At 37.9% G+C, this 27,955-nt stretch overlaps 1 protein-coding gene across 1 annotated transcript; it reads right to left on the bottom strand.

Moving 5' to 3' along the window:
* Positions 1–115: 115 nt before the first annotated feature.
* Positions 116–27,696, bottom strand: LOC140573884 (bMERB domain-containing protein 1). The gene is made up of 6 exons (XM_072693495.1): positions 27,468–27,696; positions 16,467–16,590; positions 10,287–10,360; positions 8,194–8,308; positions 4,843–4,913; positions 116–1,932 (listed from the first exon to the last, which is right to left on the bottom strand). The coding sequence occupies exons 1-6, from the start codon at positions 27,544–27,546 to the stop codon at positions 1,814–1,816; spliced, it is 582 nt and encodes a 193-aa protein (XP_072549596.1). The 5' UTR covers positions 27,547–27,696; the 3' UTR covers positions 116–1,813.
* Between the last annotated feature and the right edge of the window lie 259 nt (positions 27,697–27,955).

Raw genomic sequence — 27,955 nt, 5'->3', positions numbered from 1 at the left:
AGTACAGTCTAATAAGTAGACACTGCACAGCCCTGAATGGTCTGTGGCAATTACTGACTGATTCAAAGGCTGCTCTGCAAAAATGCTCTAATACAAAAACTACAAGACACTTAAATTAATGTTCACTCAAGTTGTCCTTTACTGACTGCGCTGCATACTTTACAAACTGCATTGAAAAAATGAAAAAATACAGACCAATCTTCTTGTTACACATCAAACACTCTTTTCTTATGCGTTAGATATCACATCACAGGTGTTGGAGCAGAAAAACAGCAAACGATATTGGAATAAAGCATAGTGAACAGGTAGATCTGAACACTCTGCAACTATGAGGCTTAATATATTTAATTTAGGACATTCAAGTTGGTATGGCACATGCTATGATGCAGAATTGCTCCATCCATGCTGTCCCCACCAGTACATTATTTCATAGCAACTATTGTGAGGTATTGGGCAAACTTTACAGAATGTTTGCAAAAGTCCCATTCAACCTGATGTGTCTGTGTCAAACTATTTAGTATGCATCATTAATCTTAACGTATTTTAAATGAAAGTATATTTCAAAAGCTATCAATCGAGATAACTAATTAGTGATTATTTGCTCAAAAAAATCAAAACAAAACAATCCAAATACCATTACAAATACAAATTACCTGTGAAACACACTTCCAATCTCATCTCCTTTATTAAAAGACCTATTGCCAATTAGTTTTTGAAGAACTTGTTCACACAGAGGTTCACTTACTTTTTCTAGCCTGCACTGTGGATGTTTACTTAATATGCCTTATAAAAGACATGTGCAGTACAGCTAACTGTGTGATATGTTTTATCAGGTTTAACGGGATCTTTGCCAGTCTTCTGAAAAATGTGTTCAACCTTGCAGATCTGCTATAAAATATGTATCTCTGAGCAGAGAATGGAGGTCAACTGAAGGCAACCAATCAAAATAACTTTCTTTAGCACTCTGCATTCAAATCTGAAGAACGCTTTTCCATTAAATTGCATTGGAACAGAACTTCATACCATCATGCTGAAAAGCATAGGGACAAAGAAAGCATGACATAAGTATGACATTCAAAACCCTTATAAGTTTGGACTTTCTCAGGATCAAATCAAATAAATCTCAGGATTTATAATGGAATCTCTTTCTTCTACCTCCTCCTGCTCAGCCACTCTCTCGTTTTTATTCACTCTGCTTGTTAAGTGCAAGCCTAGGGATATACTCATAGTTCTAGCTGAACTGAAAGGGGGTTATATTCGGTGATGGCAGGGACTGTAACCGGGTCGCTGAACATCCTAAGGATACCAGGGTCGGCTTGTCCCGGGCAAACAAAAAAAAACGTAGATGCTGAAAGCTGATGCAACTTTTTTGTGCTTTCAGCAACTTTGTGTAACATCAGACAACAGTGGATAAAAATACAGTTAAAAATACAACTAACTGCTTAGTCAAGGGGTTCAGAAGAACTGCAGACTGCTTAACTTTGGACTTAGGAGAAATGCAGACACATTCGACTGCCTAATTAAAGTGATTAAACGAGCATCCATGTGCAATATATTTATCAAATTTCTTGATTAAAAATAATGTCGGTGGTCTGCACATCAGTAAATAGTTTGAAGAGCTGTCTTCAGTACCTAAAATAAACGTTTGTGTCATGTAAAAGGCCCCTTTGCTACCTGTCTGAACTTGTCTTTCTCATAGACATTTTCTCTGCCTCTATACTTCTATTGTAGGCCAACTCATTCACAATTGTTTTGTCTTACCCCCCTCTCTCTCTCTCTCTCTCTCTCTCTCTATCAGTCTCTCTCTCTCTGTTTACATGATGGAGCAGGTAAAACCACAGCATTCTTTAAGCAGGGTGAGGCCAGTCTTGGTCACGTATGGCGAGGAGGTCTGCTGGGCCCTGGAGGTCATTCTTCTGCCGTGAATGGAAGCTGAGAGAAAGAAATAAAAGAGAGAAGGGGAAGGGGGAGAGAAGGGAGTTAGGACCACCTTTGTTTAACTATGACTAGTTAATATGAAATGAATGTCTGGTTTGAAAGGGGACGAGACCTGATCTTGAGTCGAGGCCTGTAAATTTAGCTATACTGTTTAATTGCAATAAAATACTTATGTAATGGATTACTTTAGCGTTAACAGTCTGCACTGAGAGGTGTGAGAGTCTGCGAGTCTGACTTGTGTATGTCAGAAATGAAAAACCAAACTAAACACAAATTTGGACATTTTCTTGTCCAATTGGTTAATTCTAACATATAGGGTTGGTTTAGCACAGGACAGAGCATGTTGTTGACTGATATATAAAATTAATATAAAGAAATACGATAAATCGAATAATAATTAAGAAAATAAATAATTACATCAGATACTTAATGCAAAGATACCAAAGGCTGAGACTAAGACAAGTCAGAATACAAAAAAATATCATGTCAAATGCATTAGAAAAATATCTCTTTAAAGTCTAGTAGACTCAATTATATAGCATTCTTTCAGCTCTGCCTGGTCTAAATGAAGTGAGGTGTCTTAAAGAGCTCTTGTAATCTATTTTACCCTAAAAAGAGTCCTGAATGATCACGTTTCTGCTCTATGTTCTGCCATGAACCGCACAATAATTATTAATCATGCAAACAAAAGTGTTTATATTAAATACTTTGAACCTGGCTAAGCCAATCAGAGTTTAGAACTCAAACCATGAGTTTGAAATAACTTATAGTAGGACATGAACACAAGCCAATATAAAATCATGCTCCTTTCATGAAATGCAATACAAAATTTGCATATCACTGCTGTCCAATGAAAGCCATGTATCTCCGTTTTTGTCTGTTTTTAGTTTTCTCCATGTTTTGAACCCTGTAGCTGCTCTGTACACTATGTAAATAGTTATGGATGAATAGACCAATAGAAATGCTCTAAATAACTTGGAATAAACTCTTATTTTACATTGATTTCAATTCATAACTAAGAAAAATGTTGCCTTCTCTTGTAAAAAACCAAAGATACATGTTTTATTGAACATTTTATTGGACAGCGACAATATGCGATACACAAAACTGTAAAAACATTACTCACCCTTTACAAAATTCAATGGAACAAGCAAAGAAAGAGCTCAAATAGAAACTTAATTTGGTGAAGTTTTGTAGAATTCTGTTCTAATACATTTAATTCCTAAGCCTTTGAATCAGGAGTGAATCAAGTGAATCACTGCAGGGAAACAGGTCTTCAATACTGGGAAAGCATGTGCTCAACATTCAGGATACTGTAATGGACTGAAGGACATATGTTAGTTCCGATGAAGTGGTTTTGAACATCTTAGCATTGTTCAAGCTCATTTAAATAATTACCATGTATTTTAGGTAATCACTGACAAGACTGAACTGAACTGTGATTGTAATCTGATATTAACAGGGAGCTCTCGCTTTATGCTTTTAGTCATCTTCAGAGCAACACCCTCAGCAAATTGTCTGTTTCCTGTGTTTTTGATTTAAGTTACAGAATTCCCATCTATTTTGTTGTTATGTATTCATTTTCTCAGTTTTGTATCATGACATCATTTTAAAGCATATAAATAAATGAGTGAGAGCTAGCCTGGCTAAAGCACAGCCTCCATACAGCAAGTTTAGTTAGGATGCAATGTTTCAGCTAGGCTTCCTCAGAGAAATGAAGTGAGAAGTCCATATCAACAGTTTTCACTAATCACCCTTCATTTGGATGCAGGTTTTCTTTATTGGATTCATTGTGCTGGTATAATTCTTTTTTACCACATTTTCTTTAGTGGCTGTTGACTAGTTAACTAGCACCACCATCTGTTACAGTTATCCCTGTCTATGGAGTTGTAAGAGGTGCTTGAATGGTTATGTTCCTGATGTCCTATAATAACAAATCCTGAGAGAGACACAGCAATGCGTTGTGTTGTTATTGTAGCTGAGATGTTGCAGTTGTTACAGAGGCAGAGTACCAGTGCAAGTTAGTTTTACTGAAAGCAGTATTATGCAAGAAGTGGTATTTGTTGGTCTTGGGCTTCCCCTAGTTTCACAATGTAGTTCACTTTTACTTAGCTCCCTTCATGTACACATGCATTTGTTGACAAGCTGCAAAATAAAGAACTGGCATCATATGTGAAAGCACCATGTTGACTTTTAAAGCTGTTATTTCAAAATATGCTACATAATGTTGCTTTAAATGGTAGTTTATACATAATTTGGGCAGCAGAAATAAGCAAAAAGGGGATATCCATGAGAAGATAATCAAAACAGGGGGATTTAACATAGCTGAATAATGCTCATGTGGATATTTCTGTAAGAAGCAGCTAATTCCATATTTTTAATTTAATTTTACAATATTGTTTTAGATATTTTTAGGAATCACATTTCTACTTCCACTTACAGTTATTACTTTAATTAATGTTACATTATTATCATATTATTGTTTTTATATAATTTTACCATGTTTACCATGTTGTTCCAAGTGCTTTTGTTACTGTCTGAGAGGTACTTTAGCTGAGCTGCATTATTCATAAAAAAGCTGATGATTATATTTACACACAGAAGTCAAATTCCTTAGTATAGCATTGTGTTTTTTCCTGGTTAAAATAATCAGAGTTTGCCAGAAAGTCTCCTGTTAAAACAAAAATTTAGCTTGAACAGAGTTTTAGAGTATCTCAGAAGCACAGTGTGGTGTATAAAAATATACGGGTGGGCTATTTGTCTGTACTTTTATTTAAGCAAGCTAGAAAAACAGCAGAGAACATACGGCAATTAACTTGCAGAATATAATAGAACATTCAAAGCTGCTTAACACTCTCACACACACACACACAAAGCTATGTGATAACACACAGTTATACTTACATTTCTTGGTAGAGCTTTTGGGAAACTTTGCCCGTAAGAACTCAGCCATCTCTTTGTCCTCCTCTTTCTCCCTGTGTGGAGACAGAATTATGTACATGAGCACAGCAAGGCGCCTTAATAACGAATGAACATAGGAACAAGTGTGCACATACAGGTACAAATACGAAGGCAGGCACAACAACATAAGTATTTATGGGTGTATATTTTATGTGTGGGTGCGAGAAAGAAACAAATACAAGCTTGTAGTTAAAGATGTCTCCTCCACATATGTTCACATGAGTAAATGGCACTTGGTACCACAACAATCCTTTATTCTCTTTGCACCTCCACTCCACCAGACAAGAGGACTATAAATTATTGAACATCCTTTGACTTCTCTTTCATTTTCTCCCTGTCTTGCTCTGTGCCACCCACCTCTCCACTAGCTGATAGTCATGTCATTCAGTGGGATTCACTCACAGCGATAGGAGAAAGAACTAATTGCCTCCGCCTAATTTAGCCAGTATGCTGAAATAATGTCAGTCTTTGACTCCAGCAATTTCACTAATTACTAGCTAGCTAAACCATTTAATATTAGATTATGGAAGTGATACTATGTCAATTTGTATTGCTATGTGCTACACTACAGGTTAACATAGCTGGTTACCAGTAGTTTCAATAATGTGAGCTAAGCTAATGAAAGAATGACACCTGTTCCTCTTTTACCTCTTTTACAGTTTTTTTTTTTTTACAGTAATTTTACTCCTTAAAGAACCTAAAGACCGCTTGCCCCACCAGTTTCTACAGAAGTCCCTGTTGTTACTAAATAATACATCTTAGTGTCTAATAAACCTTTCTGTGTTAAGGGGTTAACCACCATGGATGACAGAAAAACCACTGTTAATAAGTTCAAAATTCTGTGAGTAACACTGTCATTATTTTGACCCCTTTTTTCCAGATAACATGACCATGCCGGGCCTGTATGAGCCCAACTGGAATCCAGCAAGTTTTGTCTATGGCCTCCATGTTGGCTCACATATGTATGGCCATCAGGGCCAGTGATGGGACCAGGAGGGGTTAAACATAGGCACCATCTAGGTACGCTGCATATGGGGCCTAGATGGGACCTGTGTAAGACTAGGGTGGGCTGTAACAATGTGGTCCATTTGGGAAGCCCCATTTGGGTCCTGCTTGGTTGTACTTGTACTTGGTTGTGATTTTGATGGTATTCTGATCTGAAACTACAACCACACAGTTGTTACCATAGCTATATTAAAGTAGAAGCTGAACCAATCCAACTTTAAAAAATGTCTCAGCTTCCTTAACACCTAAAAGTTGGATTCCAGTTCTATTATTTCTATTATCCATAAATGACAACTGTAATTTCATATCATGTAAAATATTTAGTAAATGAGCGCTAATTCACATTCACATGCAAACATGAGCAGTATGGTCCTAGGACATCCCTTTCTAATAAGGATAAGAACTTTTGTTGTGTAGAAAGTTGTGTATTCTGGTGGGACCTTAAAATGAATGTTTCAAACTAGCACTGAATTGGACAAGAGATGTGCAGAGCACGCTTCAGTAGAGTCCAAGCACCAGGGAGTCTTAGGTCGTCACCTTGACCTCGCAGGCAACTCGCCTACTTCTGGCAGGTAGGCATTCAGCTAGTGTTCAGAAAGTAAGGTGCTCTCATGGGGCTCCAATAAAAGGAAACAGAAAGGGAAGAAACAAGGGAGGAAGTGCACAAACACAGAGCACAATGCCATTTCCATGTGGTGTGATCTCAGGATTCATATCTCCAAAACTATGGAACCAAAATACCACCTAAACCTGGAAAATATCCTGGTTAGAAGCAAGTGTGAATTTTTAAACATGTTTGGTCACACAGGCAAATAATCAACTACATTATACATGTACACCGAGCTGATTAAGCAACAGATTTTAAAGGCAGTTTAAAACGAGTCATGGCAAACATTAAAGCTGCAGCTAAGATGACATTCAGAGTGCAAACCACAGTATTTGATGATTTGAATGTGGTTACAAAATAGAAATACTTTGAGGAGAGATACAAGGTTGCTGCTATTCCAATTTGATTTAACACAGTTTGTGGAAAGTGATGGAACTCCATATATATGTGGATACTTTTCCTTTCACTTTTTCTTTGTGCTGCATATTTTGACAAGACAAGACAACAGGAGTCTCCATTAGTGTTAATTAACACACTGTCACATTCAACCACCATTCTTTCTCAAGATTTATATGAGATTATGCTATATGGTGGAATGCCATCATGCAATTCCAGCGGATTTTCCAAATGTTGCAAATCCTGTCCTGTTCTACCACATCCCAAAAGTGTCATTGTCATGTTCTTAAAAGCAATTTGGGGTGAGCTTTTGCTTGGTGCCAAGGTGCATGTCATGCAAAAGTACCTATTAGTCCAAAAAAATCCCCAAAATTCAACCTATTTAGTATTTTTTCACCTATCCTTTAGTAGCACTGTTTAGCATAATACACACAAACAACTAATGTGATGATGAAACAAACAACTAATGTGGGCGACTGTTTGGTTTTAACAGGCCCAAAATGTGCCAAGAAAGCCATCATTATACCACCACCTAAATAAGGAATCTAAGGAAATTAATAAAGTACCTGTGTTAATATGTTAATGTTTCGGAAAGGCTTTGCTATCATCATTACATTACATTACGTGTGCAGCAACATTTATTGGAAATATCTAATAAAAACTAGTACAGATTCACACCGGAATTACAATTATTTTGTTCATTCTCCTGTAAAGTCAATGACAATTTCAGTGACAGAAGTTCATGCTCTGACAGCACTAATATGTAAATGTAAATGCAGTTGTGAAGAAGCTCACCTTTTCCCCCCAAAGCTTTTCACATGTAAGTGAATAACCAAGTCCAATTAGCCTCACATCTCTGCAAAGAAACTGAACCTATATAAAGCCTTGACTCTCTCTCTGAATACTGTCTATTTTTTTCACTCCATCTTCCTTGTCTTTCACATTCTCTTTCCACCCCCTTTTTTCACCTGTAAGTCAATCAATCCGTCTTATTTCTTCATACCCCAAGCCACAGTGGAGTTGACAGCATGTGTGACACAAAGCGTGGAGAATGATGAATGTGTGTGTGTGCTAGTCAGAGCAAACCGATATGTTATTGACACAGAGAAGAGAGTAATTGAATTGCGATGTCACTGTCAAGAGGGTGGGCGAGAATGCCACACTATTGGCTCCAAGCACGTCTCCCCCATTCACCTTCTGCGCTAAAATCAGGCATGCTATAGCCACGTAAAGGACCTCCAGAGCTTGCTTGCGCTGAGATAAACAGACTGAACACAAGCACCAACCTCAGCCTCTCAAACTCCACATCGTCCACCAGAAAGTCTCGAGTCTCCACCAGCTTATGGATCTGCTGCAACAGCTCCTCCTCTCGCTGCCTGTCCTCATTGGACTTATCTTTATCTGTCAAAGCATGAATTTAGTCACACACAGGACAAAATAGTGTACATTGTGCAGGCCTATCAAAGTCAAACAGTGTAGTTCAAGATCTAACATTGCTAAGCAATCTGCTTAACCTTCTTAAGAAGTGTGTGTGTGTGTGTGTGGGGGGGGGGGGGTACCTACCTTTTTTTGGAGTGGACCAATAAAACTATTTCTTTAATATAGTTTGGACAACTGTAAACAAACTAAACAAGCTAAACATCACATGGCTCTGCCATTTTCCATGTGAACCCTAGGTCAGTTTTAGGGATTTTCTGGCAAACAAATTGATCAATTATAAAGAGGCATTATTAGGGTCTCTGTTTTCATACAGTGTTGGGGGCAGGATATTACATTTCTATGAATAATATACAGTATGTGACTGATAGATCTGTTAACAACAATATACATCTGATGCTGACTTAAGTAAATGACAAATGGCATGGGAACAGCCTCAAGTTACCAATGAAGGTATTGACCTATCTATGCTTGGCCCACAAATGTGTTCTCTGAAGCAACTTTTGCTAGGTTGGACAAGCTTTGACATGTCGACGAAATCCCAATCAACTAAAAGAGTTTAGGTTTAGAATTTAGAAATTTGCTGCATAACTTAAATAACTAAAAATGCTGCACTACTAAGATGGACTAAGATGAAGCTAATCAAAGCTAATCAAAACTACTACAGGCAAGCTGGAATATAATGTACAATGTTGTCTTTTTTGAATTAATTTTTACAATTTTTTTGTTTAAATGCACCTGAAAATATTTAAAGTTGGGCACCGTAGTGGGAAGCTTGGGAATTTATGTCAATAGCATTATAAAGCTTATCCATTCAAAAGTTCCTATGAAAGATTGGAGCATGACCAGCTTGATAACAACATTTACGTCATTAACAATAAATAAAAGCAAATAGCCAATAGTCAGAATAATGCAAATACATCAGGTTAACAGGTGGCTACTAATGGCATTTATCGTAAACCACATTAGCATATTTGGTCAAGCAATTCCTTATATTATTCTGAATAAGGAAGTCAATGGTTTAAACAAATCAACATACAAGACGTAAGTTCAAAGCCATAACTGTGCTCATTAATTATTTATTGGAATATCAATAGTTGAGTCTTCCTTTGAAGCTCGTACAGCTCCTATGAACTATCCATTTGTGTATTAGCCATGGTTTCCAATCAGTCTGTGAGGTGTTTATTCAGCTTCAAGGTCATTTTTTGCACATGCTGCAATTCTGTAGTCGTACAACTTCTCTTTTTCATTAAGAGGCATGTTCTGTTGTCAGTAACCACACCTTAGACTCTTTTTAAGACATCCTTTGCCCTAAAAACAAAACATATTTGGTAATTTAGTACTTTATTCTGACAGCATTAACAGTATATGAACATGTTAACACAATTGTTGTACAGTGTATGACAGCTGAAGACAGAGGCCAGGTAATTTAAGCATAGTTTACAGAGGCCGGTCTGTCTGAACTGCATTCTTGGGAATAAATGGACCTCAGCTTTGATGCATGACTTTTGTCTTAAGATGAAAATCACTGCTATTCCTCAGAGCTGTGATCTCCCTGTCTCATGTACACAGGTCCGGGCTCAACCAATGTATGTGCGCTCGGATAATGAGATGGTAGCTGGAAAGAAAAAAACACGTTCAAACTATGCTTTTCTCCCTAATCTCCAAGGAAACCAAAGACTTTAAAGTCAAAATGGTAAGTAATATCCAAGGGAAATGAGCTAACGCAGGCATGTAATAAAATCTTGTCTTTATTTTGCATACAAACCTCAAAGCAGACATAAACCCTAATGTTCTGCTTACAAAGTAATGGGCATGGAAACCTACCTGAATATCTACCACTCTCTTACTACCAGTGACAAAACCCTGGTTGGCCAATATATAGCCATGAAAAATACTGCAGAGACACCAAGGTAATGTTAGATGTGTTTTGAGGGCGTACCTGGGATCGAAACCAATTTCTGGAGTTCTTTTTTAAGCCTGGTGATCTCTTTACATAGCTGAATATCATCCATCCTGCAAAAAGAAAATAAATAACACATTGTCACAAGGTTACTCTGTGGCTGCGAAACAGAATTTGCCTTGGAATTATTCTTTTTTCTAGTCATTTCCTCTAGCATGACAGCAGGAATGACCTTCCAGAATCCTATTGCCTTCGCCTGTAGTTATTTTCTGAGAAATGATGAACTGCCCAGGCTGTGTCAGGGGTGCTGTTATAAAAGCCAGGTGAAAAATAATCCGGGAACTTTAGATACAGAGAAAAACACTTAATTCATTACCTTTCATACCACACAGATCTGAGTGGTAAATGAACAGACATTTAACACAATGTCTTGTCTAACTTCCTTCCAAGTGGCACAACTAGTTTAGAAGGGGTGACTCATATTGTCAGGCCTATAGTCCAGGAGAGACCCGTTTTACCCTGATGTCAAGGGATGCTTTTATCTTGTTGATATACAGAGTACTTAAGGATGGCACAATCCATTGTACCAATTTAGGTGAAACATAATTCTACTGGCAGTCCCTGGTAGACTCACAGCACCCCAACCAGTAGACAAAAACACACACAAAGGCCAAAGCTCCACCCATACACACAAAGTCAATATTATAAATATTATTATTTTTAAATAATCAATCCCATAAATACATTACAATGCCACAATGCTAAAGCCACAAATGTAATTTTGGACCTTTTGAGTATTAGCTTAACTCCTGCTCTACCCAGAGGAGAGAAATATTCTAATTCTTAATCTCCTTCAGTTCCTCTGCACTGTAAATCTATAGTTGTAAGACCTTCCTTTTCATTTAGAGGCATGTTTCGTTGGCAATAGTCACACCTTAGCTTAGGCTTCAGACACATTTTAGACATTTTTAAAAACAGTAAATGAACATGTTAACACAATGGCTATACAGTGTATGACAGCTGAAGACAGAGGTCAGTTAATTTTAGCAGAGGCCAGTCTGTTTATACATTTCAGTTAATAAACAAACCTCGATGCACCCCGATGCATGACTTTGGTCTTGAGCTGAAAATCACTGTAATTTCTGCCAAAGTTTGGACCTTTTGGGTATTAGCGTAACTAATAGTAGGGAAACACTACTCCTGCCCAATCCTGCTCCTGCAGATCTTCCTCCTTACAGAGTGTAGCTCTACCCAGAGGAGAGCAATATTCTAATTAAGACCTCCTCTTAATCTCATTCAGTTCCTCTAGACACTGTTAAGATCTGTGTGAAGTGAGAGTTAAGCCATTTTTGTTCCTGTTTTTGAAATTCAGCCCATGAGAGTTTTTTTGAAAATATTGTCTCACACGTATCTTCTTTTTATAGCACTGTTTTATATCTCATGCTTTTCTAATTTGTGTCCAGAACCATCTACAGTTAAAAGCTGATGCTGTCCAATCTATAACATCCTGTAAATACCATTTCTACCTTGTTCACATGTCTACAACAAAGTTTTTGCAACCTTCCACCACCCCGTCACCTCCCTTTTTAAACTCTCTCATCCCTCATTCCTTATCAGAGAGGGGGGGACAGGCTTCCTACCACTTCCACAGTGTTCAAAGTTCTCTGAGTTTTCTTCCCTCTCTTCGGGCTCCTCCCAAATCACAATATACTCAGTCAGAACTGGCTCAATGAATTTTTAAGGAGCATTAGTGTTGGATCTGTACTGTACTTTAAATCTCAGGACCAGAATTGAACACCCGTACCTTGAACTTTCAAACCTCTCAGCAAGGAAGTCCAGAATTTAGAGTTATTGTACCATGTTTCGTTTATCCTTTAGTCCTGCATTAATTAAATCGGGTAACACTCTGGTGAAACCAGTGGTTGGAGGAGCAAGCAGAGAACATAGTGTTTTTACATGAATACACAAACAACACACTTATTACCCAGATGAGTGATTTTTTCTTGAGTAGCCAAAAACATCTGCACAACAGGATCACCTGCATACAGGAGAACTGCAGTGAGAAGTGCTTCATTTCAAAGACGCTGCACGGAACCCCGACTGCTACGGTATAAAGCACGGCCATTAGAATCATTTTATATTATTCTGTAAGCCAATCGGAGTGAAGGCTCAGGGTCTATTTACTAAAATAACTCTAACCCCCCTATGCCCTCATTTCGATGATGACTCAGTGTGAGTCTGAGTGTCTGCCTGTTTTCATAGCACCTCTCACATTCAGCCTGATCATTTCTGTCAGAGATGAGTAAATACACCTCTCTGTCACTCTCGTACACACACACACACACATGGTCTCACACATTTACATTACCATGTTATTCTCTAATGGTGGGTAATTTAATAATCGAATGTGCAATAAGTCAAGGGTGCACAAAGATACTGCATTTTATATACTGTAAAATATGTCTTCTCATTTCAGTGCACATATCATGGTTTATTTTATATTCAGAAATAACTAGAATATAAAAAATAAAATTAACCAATCACAACTTTAGCCTGTTGTGGCATGAGTTAAATTCTTGCATAATAGTGCATGTATAATGCTTTTAGAATATTGTAAATTATTTTATGATTAAAAAATTAAAGAATTAATCATAATTAATAATAATTTCTATTAAGACCTCATTAGAAGAAAATATCAAATGAAAACTATCCACTCCTATTTTACCTATATTACTATACAGAATATTTAGGCACCTAAGCACATTAAAAACCCTTTATCTCAGCAACAAGAGTGTTTGTGTATGTAATGCCACCATATCACAAAAATACAGCAAAAATACAGAGAAATTTCTCATTTTGAAGAATGTAGGTGGTTTTTTATGAGATTGTTCCAACAAAGCTTGGTTCCAGATTTCTCCTGGAAACTCCAGACAGGTGTTGAATAGAAACTATAAATAGTACTAGACTGAGGAGAGCTTTGGAGATGTTTTAATTAACAGTAAAGTATGTAAAACCACTACTGTGTAAATCAGTGTTATTAGTGTTTATTCTGATCTTAGTGTTTTTCTGGGCAAATAATCCGCTTACCGTCACAATATTAAATTCTAATTTAACGGGTGCCTAAAACATTGGCACAGCACTTTTGACATTATCACTGTCACACCACCACCCCCACCACTTTTTTGTAGTTTTTAACATAATTATTGAGGCAATAAAATTGCTCCAAAATTACTTGACAGTTTTCTATGATGACTTCCATTACTGAGCTGTGGAGCAGCAGAACTGTGTTCTCTGGAATGATGGGGTAGGGTAGTGATCCCTCTTGTCGGTGAATGCAATCAAACCATCACAGCAATGCTCCAAAATCTATTAGAAATCCTTCCCTGGACAGCAGAGACAGTTACTTCAACAAAAGCAGGATAAACTGACCTTTTTTTAATGATCTTGATTTGAATGAATGAACAGATGTCCCAATACTTTTGCCCATATAGTGTATATATATATATATATATATATATATATATATATATATATATATATATATATATAGTCCTTACAACATAGATTCACTTTAGTTACATGACACACAACACACATACAAACTCATTTAATGTGATAACACAAACAAATGCTTCCTTGTGACTTGCTGACTTCAGATGTGCTGGTTCCCATCGGAAGCTATTAGCACAAATAGCTGAAGAGGAATTACAGGTCCTCAGCTGTGTAATTATCAGCCCGTGTGTGTCCACCAACTAATTCTTGCCAATGCTATTTTTCTGCAGTAGAGCCCATGATCTTATGCAGCACGTTAAACTGATAGCTAGTTGTACGACTAGACCTTAAAAACTCTTCCGGTCATGCTTGCAGCTTAGAACTTGAATTAAGAGCCTTGAATTTCAGGGGAGTGAGTTAGCTATAAAGCATATCAAAGAGGTTGATCTGCGTAAATTAATTATTCATCATTCACTTGGAGCCATTTCACTCAGGAAGACTGAAAAGGAGTGAAGTAAAGGAAAGCAGTAGCATAATGTATTCTTGTCACATAAGCAGAAATGAAAGGGTGAGCTGATTTGTGTCTGGGCTGAAAGGTGTGTGCTGGTATATAACTGCAGGCAGACTTGACTCAGTGTCACAGTGTTAGGTGAAGTGCTAGAGACTGGAGTGCAAAGTATCCGCACATATCTCACTGCACCTGTCCCTGCAGATGGAGCAGAAACGCTCTCTATGTTTTTCATCCCTATGCTGATAAGATTATTACGTATGCTATGTATGAAACCCTGTATTTCCACCCAATTTCCACGACAATTTCTTTCTTTTTTCACTAAGAAAATGCTGTTTTATTAAAGGACCATAAATGGATAAACACAGCAAATTAGCATATTGCTACAAATGTTATGATATTTGACATTAGACATGGATTGAACCCACAACCCCAGGCCCCTGGAGGTGTGCTCGCACTACATACACTGCACCATCCCAGGACATCAAACAGTTTATTCAAATTTTTATGTCCATCTTTCTGTCCCCATTAAATAAAACAAATGAAACAAATGCATGCATAGGGCAATGAACAATAGTACTTATATCAACATCAGAAAAATTACAAATTATATTAATAACAAAAGTATTGATTTTACATGTCAATGTGTGGTGCTCCTTCAACAGCTGGTTTATTCAATCAGTACTTCATGACATTAAATGAGGTGCACAGCTAATGCCTGGGGGCCTCGATGAGAAATCTGCAGGCAAATCTTAACAGCAGAGGTCTAGGTATTCTTACTTTCACCAACCAGAACAAGTTCTGTGGCATTTATCCATTGCATAGCATTTTAAATTGAGCTGGATTTATCTAGGTTAACAAATACCATTGAACCAACATCCAACATCTCTCAGCAAAAAATAAAGAGCAGCTGTCTCTTCTTTGATGAATTTGCTCTAAAATAAAATGCATCTTACATAAAAATAATAAGTTCATTAGTATCTAAATGCTAATGACTTCTATTTTCTTATAAATGTACTCATTTAATGTTGTTATTTAAAACATAATACGTAATATTAACGCAATAATGTGCAAATCAATCAAATACATTGCTGAGCAAATATAACTAGTTACTATATACCTCTGGGTTAAACAAAGGCCAAAGGATTTGTAGCAGTTTAGCACTGAATAGTAATATAGCGCAATCTTACAGTGCTGTGAAAAAATTAAGTGTGACAGGATCACTGTCTTCCAAAGTTTTCCACTTTGACTGATAAGTCCACCAAGCATTATTCCAAATATCTTGACAAATGTAGGATGCACGTCCACTTTTAGCAATGGCTTTTGCCTTCAACTCTCCATGGATACAATTTTTGCAGAGTCTATTTTAAGTAGTGAAATCATGAATGCTGAGATAATCTAAGGCAAGTGAGGTCGGCATACTCTCAGTTCTTTTGTGACTTCCTGGACTGTCTGGACTAATTGAAGACTGGAAAGCAACACTGTCCTAAATGAGACAAAACATGGGAAACAATTGGAGGTGTACCTATATATTCTCATGAACATCTGACATTTTAATAAATCAAAGTACGACTCTGATTTCTTTCACTATAAAGCAGCATTGAGCGGTGATCTTACAAACATTGTTTCCTCCTATACAGACCACCGTTCTCTTACAAATCTGGGCCTTATTTCGTGCCACAGACATTTGCAGTTTTTAATTAAGTTTGTTCATTGTTCTGAACAGTGCTTGGTTTAAGTGTATTAGCCTGATGCTAGCATTCCAACCAGATGCACTGTAATGTGTTAGATAGCACTGTTGATTTTAAGGGTTGTGGTCAGACTCATGGTTTAGCATTTATTGAGTAATAAAAATTTCAACACAAGATTGAAGCTGACTTAGTTAGCACCATTTAACACCTCCTCACACCCCCTAAACATGCATTTTTCAGTCTGTGAGGGCAGGAGATCAGCAGGTATACATTTTGGATATACTTTTTAACTCAACTGCAAAAATCTTTTTGGGCACTGGTCGTGAAATATTACAACCCTGATGGGCACAGCTGTTGTGATGCTACATTGGAGGCCTACAAGTCTATTGGCGAGTGCAGTGCTTTTAGCAAAGGGGAGACATCTCAGTCAGGTCAGACACAATAAAATACATCATCAAGCCTAAAATAAGGTGTCAGAGAAGCATTCATTGTGTGTGTGTCCAGGAAGAGGAGGAAAAAAGTGCTCACATGTATCTCAGCTCAGATTCTCTCCGCACCAACACGTCACGTATCCTCTCGATTTTGAACAGCTCCCCTTCGATGTCGTCCACAGTGATTGTCGAGTCGGCCATGGAAACAATGTCCTCCTCAGCTGTGAGGAGGAAAAGGTGAGCGTGAGATACACAGTCTATAGAAAAGCACACGCCACTGTTCAAAACACCAGAGCATGTCGCATTAATAGCTGTTATTTTATTCAACTTATGCAATGTAGATTTTAATTACAATAGCATTATTTTAAGCAAAATGTATTGAACTAATGTAGCGCCATAGTCAGCGATATTTACTACAGAGTGAATAACCAGATCATTGAAAAGTCTGTGTGTCTTTAAAGCTATGCCAAAGTAAGTTATTACATGAAAGGGTTATGACTGTCATGTTTTAATATAATGAAGGGCATTGTAAGGAACACAAACACAAAAATCAAGTGCTACTGCCATCATTTACAATATTACTTAGATATCTGTATTTGTTTTTAATAGGATACCCCATGTTTATTTAACATATTTAAACACAACAACCTTCATTTGATCTTTATTATAACCATGATGGAGATGGAGGTGATATAACTAAACAAACAAGCGTAAGAAATATATTTTAAAAATCATTTGTAACACATAACTAACATGAATGCAATGTTCTTGTTAAGTTACGAAATGTCCACTTAATTATTTATTTATGCATATCTAGTTAAAATGCCTAAAATTATACTGAGGAGCCTGTCTTACTTAAACCTCAGACATTTAGTTGGGTTTGCTTGTGATTGTTGAAGTCAGTGGTGTCACCCTGGCGAGATCCAAAGAGCTTTCTGAGGCCATCAGAAAGAAGGTTGTGGATGCATATGAGCCTGGGAAGGGTTTTTTAAAAGACCTTAAAAAGAACAATTAGAAATCAGCTGTTTCACTGTTCGCAAAATAAGTTACAAGTGAAACAACTACGAACGTGACCAGGTCAGGATGTCCTAGCAAGTTCAGCCCAACAGCAGACCACAAAATGCGTCATCGGGGTCTACAGGTAACTCTTGCCACAGTCGATGTCAAAGTACAGCATCTACCATCAAAACAAGCAAAGGTCTGATTTTCGATGGAGTTGTGCATAGAGAACCAAAAATTGGGCAAGACAAAGATTTTGCCAAAGAACACCAAGGCAAAGGTCAAAACTTTTTGGTCTTTTTGACCATGGTCCTACACTAATGAACAGTACATACTAATCTATGTTTATATCTAAGTCTTTTCTTTCTTCATATGTTAGATTCTGGTTAAATGCTGTTGGTAAGAAGACTTGTGACCTGTGAGGAATTTTTCCAATTTTACAGGCAATTTCATTCTATTGCCTGAAGATATCTACTTTGCTTAATTAAGGGTAACTGAAAATTACATTTCTGGGCAGGTCCTGTACTGGGTGAATTGAAACCGAACTGAAAGCTATGATAAGGTGCAGTATCGAATGTGTTCATGTTCGTGCTTCCTAGAAGTCCAGGCCTTCCATGACAAGAGGTTTTATGAGTCAATGAACCGACCAACAACAGCCTGGCCTTCCTCCTTAATTCATCTCCACGGAAACAAGCAGGAAATTAGGATTGGTTCCGCTGCACACTCTTACTTCTGCACATGTGCTGTGTTGTGTGTGTGTGTGTGTGTGTGTGTGTGTGTGTAGTACAACATAGCAATGATTGAACTTCCTTGGCAACTTTATCTGTTAGAGGAAGTAAGATGGTACATCCTGATTACATTATACGAATACTCCAGCATCTCTGTTAGTAGCAGATAAATGATTATCATGGACAATTGCTTCTCTGTATGTCTCTAATAAATAAAAAAATACATGTTAACTCAGACCACACATACAGTAGAAAGCAAGGGACAGATGTTTTAACTCACTCAGGACTCCCTTTATCACTTGCAATGCTCCCAACACTAGAAGGGTGAGAACAAGCACATCCTCCAATGCATATGAAGTTAGCTACCTCCTCTTTTTGAACTGCCGCTAATGCAGCATCGCGAAACAGTCAATGTGCTCCGAGGAAAACGATGGATCCCCAGCTCTGATACATCAGTCAACAGACGCCTGTGCCAGCCAGCAGAGGGAGTGATGAGTGGAGAGAGTGCCATCTACCCACCCAGAGAGAGCATGGCCAATTGTGCTCTTTCAGGATCTGGTTGCAGATGGCAAAACAGCGGATGGCAAACTTTCAAACTCCTCAGGTCATAGTGTCTGTGTCTTAGTCTGCTAAGCCACTTTGAGCCCTTTGTTCTCTTGTTAGATGGTTACTTTTTCTGGAAATCTCCAGAGGTGGCCAAAAACAGTTATTTTTTGGAAAATTATTTTTTATGTTTCATTTATTTACCTGACTATGAATTAGACCAAGGTCTAGAAGTAAGAAAATGTGAAAAGAAACAAATGTTTTAAATGAAAATAATGAATGAAAATTCCCTTTTTAAGTATCAGCTGAAATGGACACTAGTCCAGATACCAACACCAATAGTAATAGTAAAAACTAATACGCTTTAAAAAGACCTGTTTTTATTTAAAGCACTTGTTTGCAATGAGCATCTAAAAGGCTATCATGCTCAAAGTACTCTCCACTACCCCCACTACTCCCACAGGAAGAACATTACATCTCACAAAAGTAGAGTTTCAAATGTTGCCCAAATTTTACATTTTACATTTCTGAAAAGGCATTAGTATCTTCACTAGCTACTGTTCCTTAATGCCTAGATTATTGCATAGGCTGAAGGGTAAATACTAAAGATGGGTTTATTGATCTTTTTGGAGATATATAGAACCATTTTCTAGGAGATTTTATAAAGACCCATCTACAAGGTTTTCCATCAATCCAAAGAGACATTTAACTAGACAAAGAACCATTTAAGCCTCAAAATAAGTCTTTGAGTTGTCTTGTTTATATATAGAGCTACTGACTTTACTAAAGAGTACATTACAATTCTGACAGCCCTCTGTAAGCTGTACACAACTGTAGCCCTAGTAGTAGCCCTAACTGGCAATGCATCCACAGCAAACCGCTGTAATAAGACAAAGTGGCACACATTTCTTTTCCAATGTCATCACTGATACAGACTAATATCCAGAACACTAAATCCAGCACTGATTTTCACATTAACCCTTATTTATAAATCAACTTTGCCAAGCATAGTTTATGCCACGTTTTCACATTATGCCACATCATGTTCTCATTTTCTTTTGCTTTAAAGGGGTGAATAGAAAGGCCTTATACAAACACCAAGCATGGTATACTAATACAGGGTAGGGTCTCCCTTTTCTCTCATAACAGCTTTAATTCTTAATGACATGGATTCCTCAGGATGTTGGAAATATTTCTTTGGGTTTCTGTTCTGTGTTGACATGATTGCATAACAATTCCTGAAGATTTTTCAGGAGTACATTCACGCTGAGAATCTACAGCATCCAAATGTTTTAAATTCTATTATATAACTGGGGAGGCCACCAAACTCATGAAACCAGTTTGTGGCAACTGTTGCTTTGTGACCTGATCATTCTGTTAGCCTCAGCAGAAATAAAAGATTCATTAAACCAGGCTTTGTTATTCAGTCTTCAATTGTCCAGTTTTGGTGGGCCTGTGGCTACTGCAGCCTCAGCTTTCTGTTCTTGGCTGACAGAAATTAAACCTGACATGGTGTCTTGCTTTTGTTGCCCTTCTGCCTTGTTTTTTTGTTTGTTTGTTTGTTTGTTTGTTTACCACAATTGCACAGAATGGTTTCCTAAGTTACTGTAGCCTTTCTATCAGCTCAAACAGTCTGGCCATTCTCTGTTGACCTCTCTAATCAACAATTCAATTTGTGTACACAACCACCATTTACTGGGTGTATTTAGTTCATTGCACTATTCAACCAGCCCATCTGGCACCATCAATAATATCATGTTCAAAACTACTGAAATTACATTGTTTCTCCACTCTGATGATTGATCCGAAGCTGCAGGCCCATGTCAGCATGATTGTATATAGCTGATTAGATAATAGCTGGAATGAGTAGTTATACAGGTGTTCCTAATAAAGCACTCTGTGAGTATAAGTCAGTGTGTGTTATTTTAGGCTTGATTTGTGATTAGAATTGGATTGAAGTCATTATTTGTTTCCTTTCCGATATCCGATCCAGCATTTTCGGCTGATATTGGCAGCATATTTATACTCATTAATACCAGTGCAATCTGTACTGATCTGAGCAAGCAGTGGGGAATCTAGTTACAGGGCACATGTAGGCAAATGTGCAGGATTACTCAGGCAGGCATATCCAGGCATCCACTTCTAGGGGACTCTAAGGAATTGACTAATAAGCCAACAGGTGTGCTCATCCCCCTCCCCAGAGACAAACATCTTCCTACAGTTGGTGGGCATATTAATGTCCAGTCTCTCTCTCTCTCTTTCTCTCACACACACTTTCTTTCTCCATTTCTTGATCTCTTTCTCATTAAAGCTATAAGCCATGAGTCATCTCTCAGCGCCACACTGTGATTGGCTTTTAATTGGCTGACATGGTCAGAGAAGAGAAGATTCTAAGCAAACTGCAGCAATACGGCTGGAGAAAAGAAAGAAAGGAACAAAGAACCCAAAGGCAAAGTTAATAACACAAATGATGAGCAGCCCGTATTCCCCACCAGTAGATATGTAGATGAATGGCCCAGTTTGGCGACTGGGCAGTGTATTTGTGTGCGTGCATTTATTTGCATGTGTTGTGCCGTGCTGTCATCGCCCGCTCTTGATTCTTAAATTGCTTTTGACAGGTTGATTTCTCTCTGTCACTCTGCTTATCAGAGTGGATGCTCTGAGTATGCTTCTTTCTGCACTCTACATGCCAAACCGCCTCTACTCATGTCCACACCTCTGTCCATCACCAGCATCCTTCACTCTGAGATGGAAGGGAAAGGCGAGGGGGCAGAGAAACAGAGTCCAGGACGTTAATTGACAAGTGAGCTGGAAAAACACAAAACACAAAAAGGAATAGGCCAGTATTTTTCAACATGATCTAGATCCACCAAATCTATAGTGTATGGTCGCTTATCATGGATAATTATTCATATGCATTTTCATTCAAAAAGAAAAGCAGTGAAAATAATGGCATTCGCATCCATACCTACATGTCTTGCCATGCCATTATATCCTATAAGCCTTTTAAAATACACATTAATGTTTGTAAATGTGTCATTTTGGTGTGAATGTACACCTGGACATCGACTGTGAGCAGTCAGAAAAATAAAAATCAATACTCAATTCTTTGCACTGCTGAGGTTGACTGCGAAAGTTGGAAAAAATGTATCTCTTGGTGAAATGTGGATAAAAGAAAGCCTACATTCTGTCAACTTTCCCAGCATAAGGCACCATTACAACAGAATGGATTAAATTTTACTGAAGAGCTAAGTTGATAAGATACAGGATTTTTAACCCTCTATTTCCAAAATGAGCTGCCTAGAGTAAGTTGGTGATGTGCAGCTCTCTAGTATCAACAACACAAAAATCTCCTAAAGTTGGCATTGTGTTTTACTGCTTCATCAGCATCGACTAGGGCTTTCACTAGTAGGTTTTCACTAGGTTGGGTTTATGTAAAGTCAAAACTGTTACAAACCAATGGAATTTGTCTATTGTTTTGGTTATGCTGTATTTTCTTTTGAAATAGGGTGCAACAGTATTTGAGGTTTATTGTGTTTATTCAACTATTCCACATCATTACAGTCTGGCATTCTAGGGCCATAAAATACTAAATAAATGTGCTCTAGGCCTTCAAAGTAAAGTTTCCACTCCAGAGCAGTTGGATGTTATCTTTTCCTCTTTTATAAGGTGGCTGAAGTTGGGTCCTTATTTATCAGCTGCTTATGTGAATTTTTCATTCCACTTAAAACTATGCAACAGTTACTTTATCTGGCACCTAGGCACCAGTTCATTATTCTTACCATCACTTTTATGATTATTTTAGTTAAATTCTAAAAAAAAAAGAAAAGAAAGAAAGATAAGTCCCTCCTTGTTAGTCTTGGTTCCTTCCAAGGTTCTTCCTATAGAATGGAGGACATTTTTCCCTGACACTGTCTCTTCTGGCTTGCTCACCGGGGGCCCTTATCTTCATGTTTTTTTATGATTTTATGTTTTGTTGATCTCTTGTCCTATTACTGGATTCATGTAAAGCCTGGTTTGTGACAACGGCAGTTGGTAAAAGTATTATACAAATACATTTGATTTGATTTGACTTAAACAGATATTTCCTAAGCTCGTTATTTATCCTGATGGACCCCCCCCCCCCATCCTTCCCAATCCATATATCCCTAGTGATGTCCCTGACTGAAGAGACTGGGCTCCTTACACTGACACACACACACACACACACACAGACCCAAACCCAGTCTGAGTCACCGGACCTGAGAGACACTCACACTGCGGACTAAACATCACAGCATTCACATCAAACACACACACACGCACACATATGCAGGACGTCTGCTCTGACTTCATAACAAGCATAAACACGCTGGTCCTGACCATCTGAAAAGGCTGAGGGGGAGTTTTTGAGTTCTTCAGTGAATGTTCACCCCCTTAAAACACATCAAGCCTTTTCTATTATATTCACTAATGCATTTCATTCAACCAGACTCATTTTCCAGAATGCTAAACCCAAAGCCCAAGGCTGTAGGACAGTTTACCCAAGTGCCTTATTTGGAAGCACTTCAGTGGAGATTTATAATGCCTGTGAATCAGCATGACAGGAAAAAAAATGAGCTAGGAAGAAATTTTACCCGACTCTTTGATATCAGCCTAGAACTCCAGATGTCTCTTCCACATCACCCTAGAGTGGAGTTGTGATTAATGTTCAAATGAAATCTCTTACAAAGATCTTATAGACTTAAATGACAGGACAGGGCTGACAGGATGACACAAACAAGCAAGGAATATAAGCTCTTTTTATTCTATGCAAAAAAAGATCTGATCTGAGGAAAATGTAATAATGTTTATTTATGACTTTTAAATGCCCATTTTAGGGAAAATCTAATTTACTGACTTTTTTGAAATACAATAAAATGCACTGTTTATTCCCAAGCAAACAGAGTTTTTTAATGAGGTACAATGGCTAGCCAATAAAAACAGAACTCATTTAAATTCCCTATACGTTATTCCAATGAATGCATTCATCTACTTTATGTTATACCCAACTGATGACACAGAAGAGTGAATGTACACACACAGCTTGTCTAATCCTTGTAGAGAAGTATCGCCAATAGAATAGGACTGTCTGGAGCAGATAAATACGAACCTATTGGCACCATGCCTAATGCCAGACAAGGGCTAGAGCTGTATAAAGGCCTCCAGCATTGAGCTGTGGAGCTGTGAAACTGTGAAACTTCTCTGGAATGACTGTGCTCCATAAAATACTTTTGGGATGAGCTGGAGAGGTGATCATTGTCACTGAATGCAATAAAATCCTCACAACAATGCTCCAAAATACCTTTGCTCATATAGTGTGTTTCACTCTAAAAGACACAGTGAGAAAAACAACCTGTTTCATTCTTGGGGGTAAAGAGAGGTTGAAAATGATAAGATATGGATCTTTAAAGAACAACTGGTCTTTATTTATTTATGGTATTAAAGCATGCAGAGTCATTTATTAATTAGCTTATTTTGTCCATTTACATAACATTGTTATAATATTAATTTTAATTGATAAATTAATTGGGGATTTTTCACCTGTTTTATCCTCTTATATTGTCCAACTTCAGAGATTTTAAAGCAGCATTTTGTGAGAACTGGTATTTCTAGCACCTGGGCTCCCCCTACAGGCAGGAAGTGTAATTCACGCTTTGAGCCACCACTAAAGGGTACGCTATAAACGTGCATTTCTAGACTCTAAGCTAAAAGATGCAGAACTGTGGAGGAATATGACTCAGGGTACGTAGCATTACACAGTTCTCACAAGCATTGTCCTGCACGCTTCTCCAAAGTTGCATAGTGCAGTTAGCAGCGTGCCAAGTCCAGACATTATTCTCCTTTCAGAAGTCAGTGTAGCATCACAATGATTTTGAAGCTACATAATGTTGCTTTAAGATGGTATTTGAAATGATCTGTCGTTGCGAAATTCACTCACTGAATACATGCACATACACTCACTGTGGTGTATGTATTCAGATGTGATCTGAAGTTCATGAAAGGTGACGGCAAAGTTCTTACGTTGCCTCATTTGGGAAGCCAGCTTGGCTCATAAAGTGACAGTACAAAGTGAAAATCTCTACAATTAAGAGGCTAATTAACCTAGCTGATTTGAATAGCCTAGTTTCCAGAGAGCTTTTCTTTTTGTCACAAATCATGGCTTTTAATAATTGTCTTTTTCTTTTTTTTGTCCCCTAGCCTACGCATTTCCCTCTTGTTAAGCCTTCTTTTCCCTCAGCCTCCAGATGGAATAAACAGTTATAGTGCACACACCACACAAAGAGCAGAGGAACCAGCATGCAATGCCTAGTTAACCAGCAATCAACACAGCATGAGGAGCCGCTTCATTGAGGCATAGAGCCTGTCTGCTGAAAATGTGTATCATGCCCTTGATATCCATTTCATGCTGTTTAGTCCATCCAGGAGTGACTCACTTAGGACCGTCTCATCAAGAGAAGGACACCAATTTATTTGAGTGAGGGGGCGTCGTCCAGCAAGAACGAAGTGAATTCATCTAATGGCATACCAGTGGTCAGGCGGGTTAACAACGTTCTGGAAAACAGAACTTGTGTTCAGGGTAGACTGAAGTACACAACATGAACAACAAATAGATCCAGAGTAATTAATGTGAGACTTATGGAATTATTATTATTTTATTTTTTTTACCACAGCCATTATTCTGGGACGATATATCATGCATGTAACTGTCAACTCTAATAGAGTTCACAGTTTTTTATGATGTCATGAAAAGAAACACACGGTTTCAGGCTGAACTGCTGTTCGAATGATGAGCAATCCTGATTAGCCAATCAGAACAGAGCTCATTTACAAACACTATATGTTCAAATGTATGTGGACACCACTTCTAATGAATGCAGTCAGCTACTTTAAGTTGCACCCAACTAATGACACACGACTAAGACATGCGAATGCACACACATGGCTTGTCTAGCCCCTGTAGAGAAGTACAGCCAAAAGAATAGGACTCTCTGGAGCAGAATATCATGAACCTATTGGCACCATGCCTAATGCCAAGTGTGGGCTAGAGGGGTATAAAGGATCCCAGCATTGAGCTGTGGAGCAGTGGAACTGTGCTCTCTGGAATGATGGATGGTGCTTAAGCCAATTTTCTTTTGGGATGAGTTGAGGAGCTGGTGATGAGGTGGGGTGGTGATCATCCAACATCCTGACCTCATGATTTGATTGTTAGTGCTTGCTCTTGTTGGTGAATGCAATCAAATCATGTCATGGCAATGCTCCAAAAATTTGGTATTAGTGTTTCTAGCTTATCTTTCTTATTTACAGTATCCTGGTTCTAACTGTTAACTAAAATGTATGTTTTTGTACAGTACATGCAGAAGGCAATTCACTGGATCTCTCAGACTTTCTTAAAATCCATAAAAATGAAATAAAAAGTAGGTAGCCTTTTGTCGATTAATGTTTGTAAGGCTCCCCCTGTGCCAGGTTTTATTATAGAGTAGCAGTACTCAGGATGGGGTCGGTAACAATACCACCCGACACACAGCAGACAAGGTTTTGATTGAGAGTTCTGGGGCAATTCTTAACACTACACTAACTGTCCTCTGTAACATAGCTGATTCAGTTGTATGTTGCTCTGTTTAATCTGGCAATCTAGCATCTGGCAAGTGCTGTAAATATATATATATATATATATATATATATATATATATATATATATTTAATCATTTCACGGATACCACACAGCACAAGTCATCAAAGGAATGAAATTTACTCACACAAACCAGGGAAGCTGAATGGTCACCCCTGGACTAAAGAGCATGGGTGGATTATCGCTAATCCTTTGGTAATTAGCCCATGTCTGGCTGTCTTCAGTGATGTGAACCACACACCCACTCTGTAAACGCATTATCCATATAGTCATCCCCATTCAGAACCTGTTTCTACAAACAACTGAACAAACAGTTCAGAATTCAACCTGGTAGCATCTGTCTGTATAAGTAATGTCCAATTATGATGGATCAGTGGCCAGTCTAATAGCCCACAGCATGCTCTGCATTTTGCTTACATTTTTTAGGGGTCACAATTAATAAAGCATGCATATTAATCTCCTCATTGTGCTTTGGCTTTGGCTGGTTTCCTTTATGTTCATTAATAATTTTAGCACACATTCGTATCCATTGAGACTTGAAAATGCTTTGGAAAATGGGTGACCTTTACTCATGGTGCACTTCCACACTAATTAGACCCAACAGTGTACGTACGCTTGTTGTTTAAAAACGGTCCAAGCCATAGAAATACAGTCCACTCACTTTAGCTTGTATACTGGGTATAAGTGTATAATCTGCCACAGTATATCCACCAATAACTGTCATGTCCATTTTTGTGCCTTTATTCACTAAAATCTTGTACTGATGTTAAATATCAGTAGTGCAGTGTCACCAAAGGCCTTATAAGTGGTAACATTTAAAACTTATATTTATAGTTTTTGATTAACTTGTTAAAATAAATAAATAAAAATATTTTTATTATATATATTATATTTGCACTGGAAGGCTTAAAGAACATATAAACCAAAGAAAATGTAAATGTATAGATGATAGATACATTTATATATATATATATATATATATATATACATATATATATGAATGGGTTACGATTCAGGTCATTAGACTCCGACTTCACTCGCTACAATTGTTTGTTTGTTTACTATCTGTATTGTGATGTCATAATTGACCTTATGTGTACGTCACAAAGCTTATTAAGATATAGCGGGATCAGAATGGTCCACTTTTAACTTGTGCCACATCACTTCACCTGCTCACCTGCTTTAGCTGCGTCCTCGGCTGGCTCGGCTCGATCCACAGTCCCATACTGTTTTGAAGATTTTCGCTCTTTCTCCATTCTGACCAGCAGCGCTCGGCAGATGACCAAACTGACCAAAACGTGGTGGCTCGTTTTTGTCTCACTGGAAACCAAAAAACGTTGCTCCACGAATTGCGTTATTTCACTACTCTGACTGTGCTCAGGAACATCGAGGCATCTTCAGACTCGTTCAGCTGAAGGGAGTGTAAGTGTATGTGAGAGAGAGAGAGAGAGAGAGAGAGAGAGAGAGAGAGAGAGAGAGAGAGAGAGAGCTCGTAGAAATACAACTGATGAATGAACGGTAGTCGCCTGAAAAACGCCACCTTGTGGGCATAACTGAGAATGCACTACAGTTTAACCTGTATATGTAAAACTCAATGAATGCTCAATCCTGACAGAATTTCCTGGCATATATGTCGCCACATATAAATATGACGTCATTTTCAGA

The sequence above is a fragment of the Salminus brasiliensis genome, chromosome 12 (genome assembly GCF_030463535.1).
Source record: "Salminus brasiliensis chromosome 12, fSalBra1.hap2, whole genome shotgun sequence".
NCBI lineage: Eukaryota > Metazoa > Chordata > Actinopteri > Characiformes > Bryconidae > Salminus > Salminus brasiliensis.
The sequence above is the reverse complement of the archived record's forward strand: the minus strand, read 5'-3'. Positions and strand labels throughout refer to the sequence as shown.

Bases quoted from the DNA above. Each gene is read 5' to 3' on its own strand.
- LOC140573884 (XM_072693495.1), bottom strand. From the start codon at position 27,546: ATGGAGAAAGAGCGAAAATCTTCAAAACAGTATGGGACTGTGGATCGA. The intron at 8,309-10,286 runs GTACGCCCTCAA...ATGCTTTGACAG, and splicing joins GAAATTGGTTTCGATCCCAG to ATAAAGATAAGTCCAATGAG. The intron at 4,914-8,193 runs GTTGGTGCTTGT...GTCTCCACACAG, and splicing joins GTGGAGTTTGAGAGGCTGAG to GGAGAAAGAGGAGGACAAAG.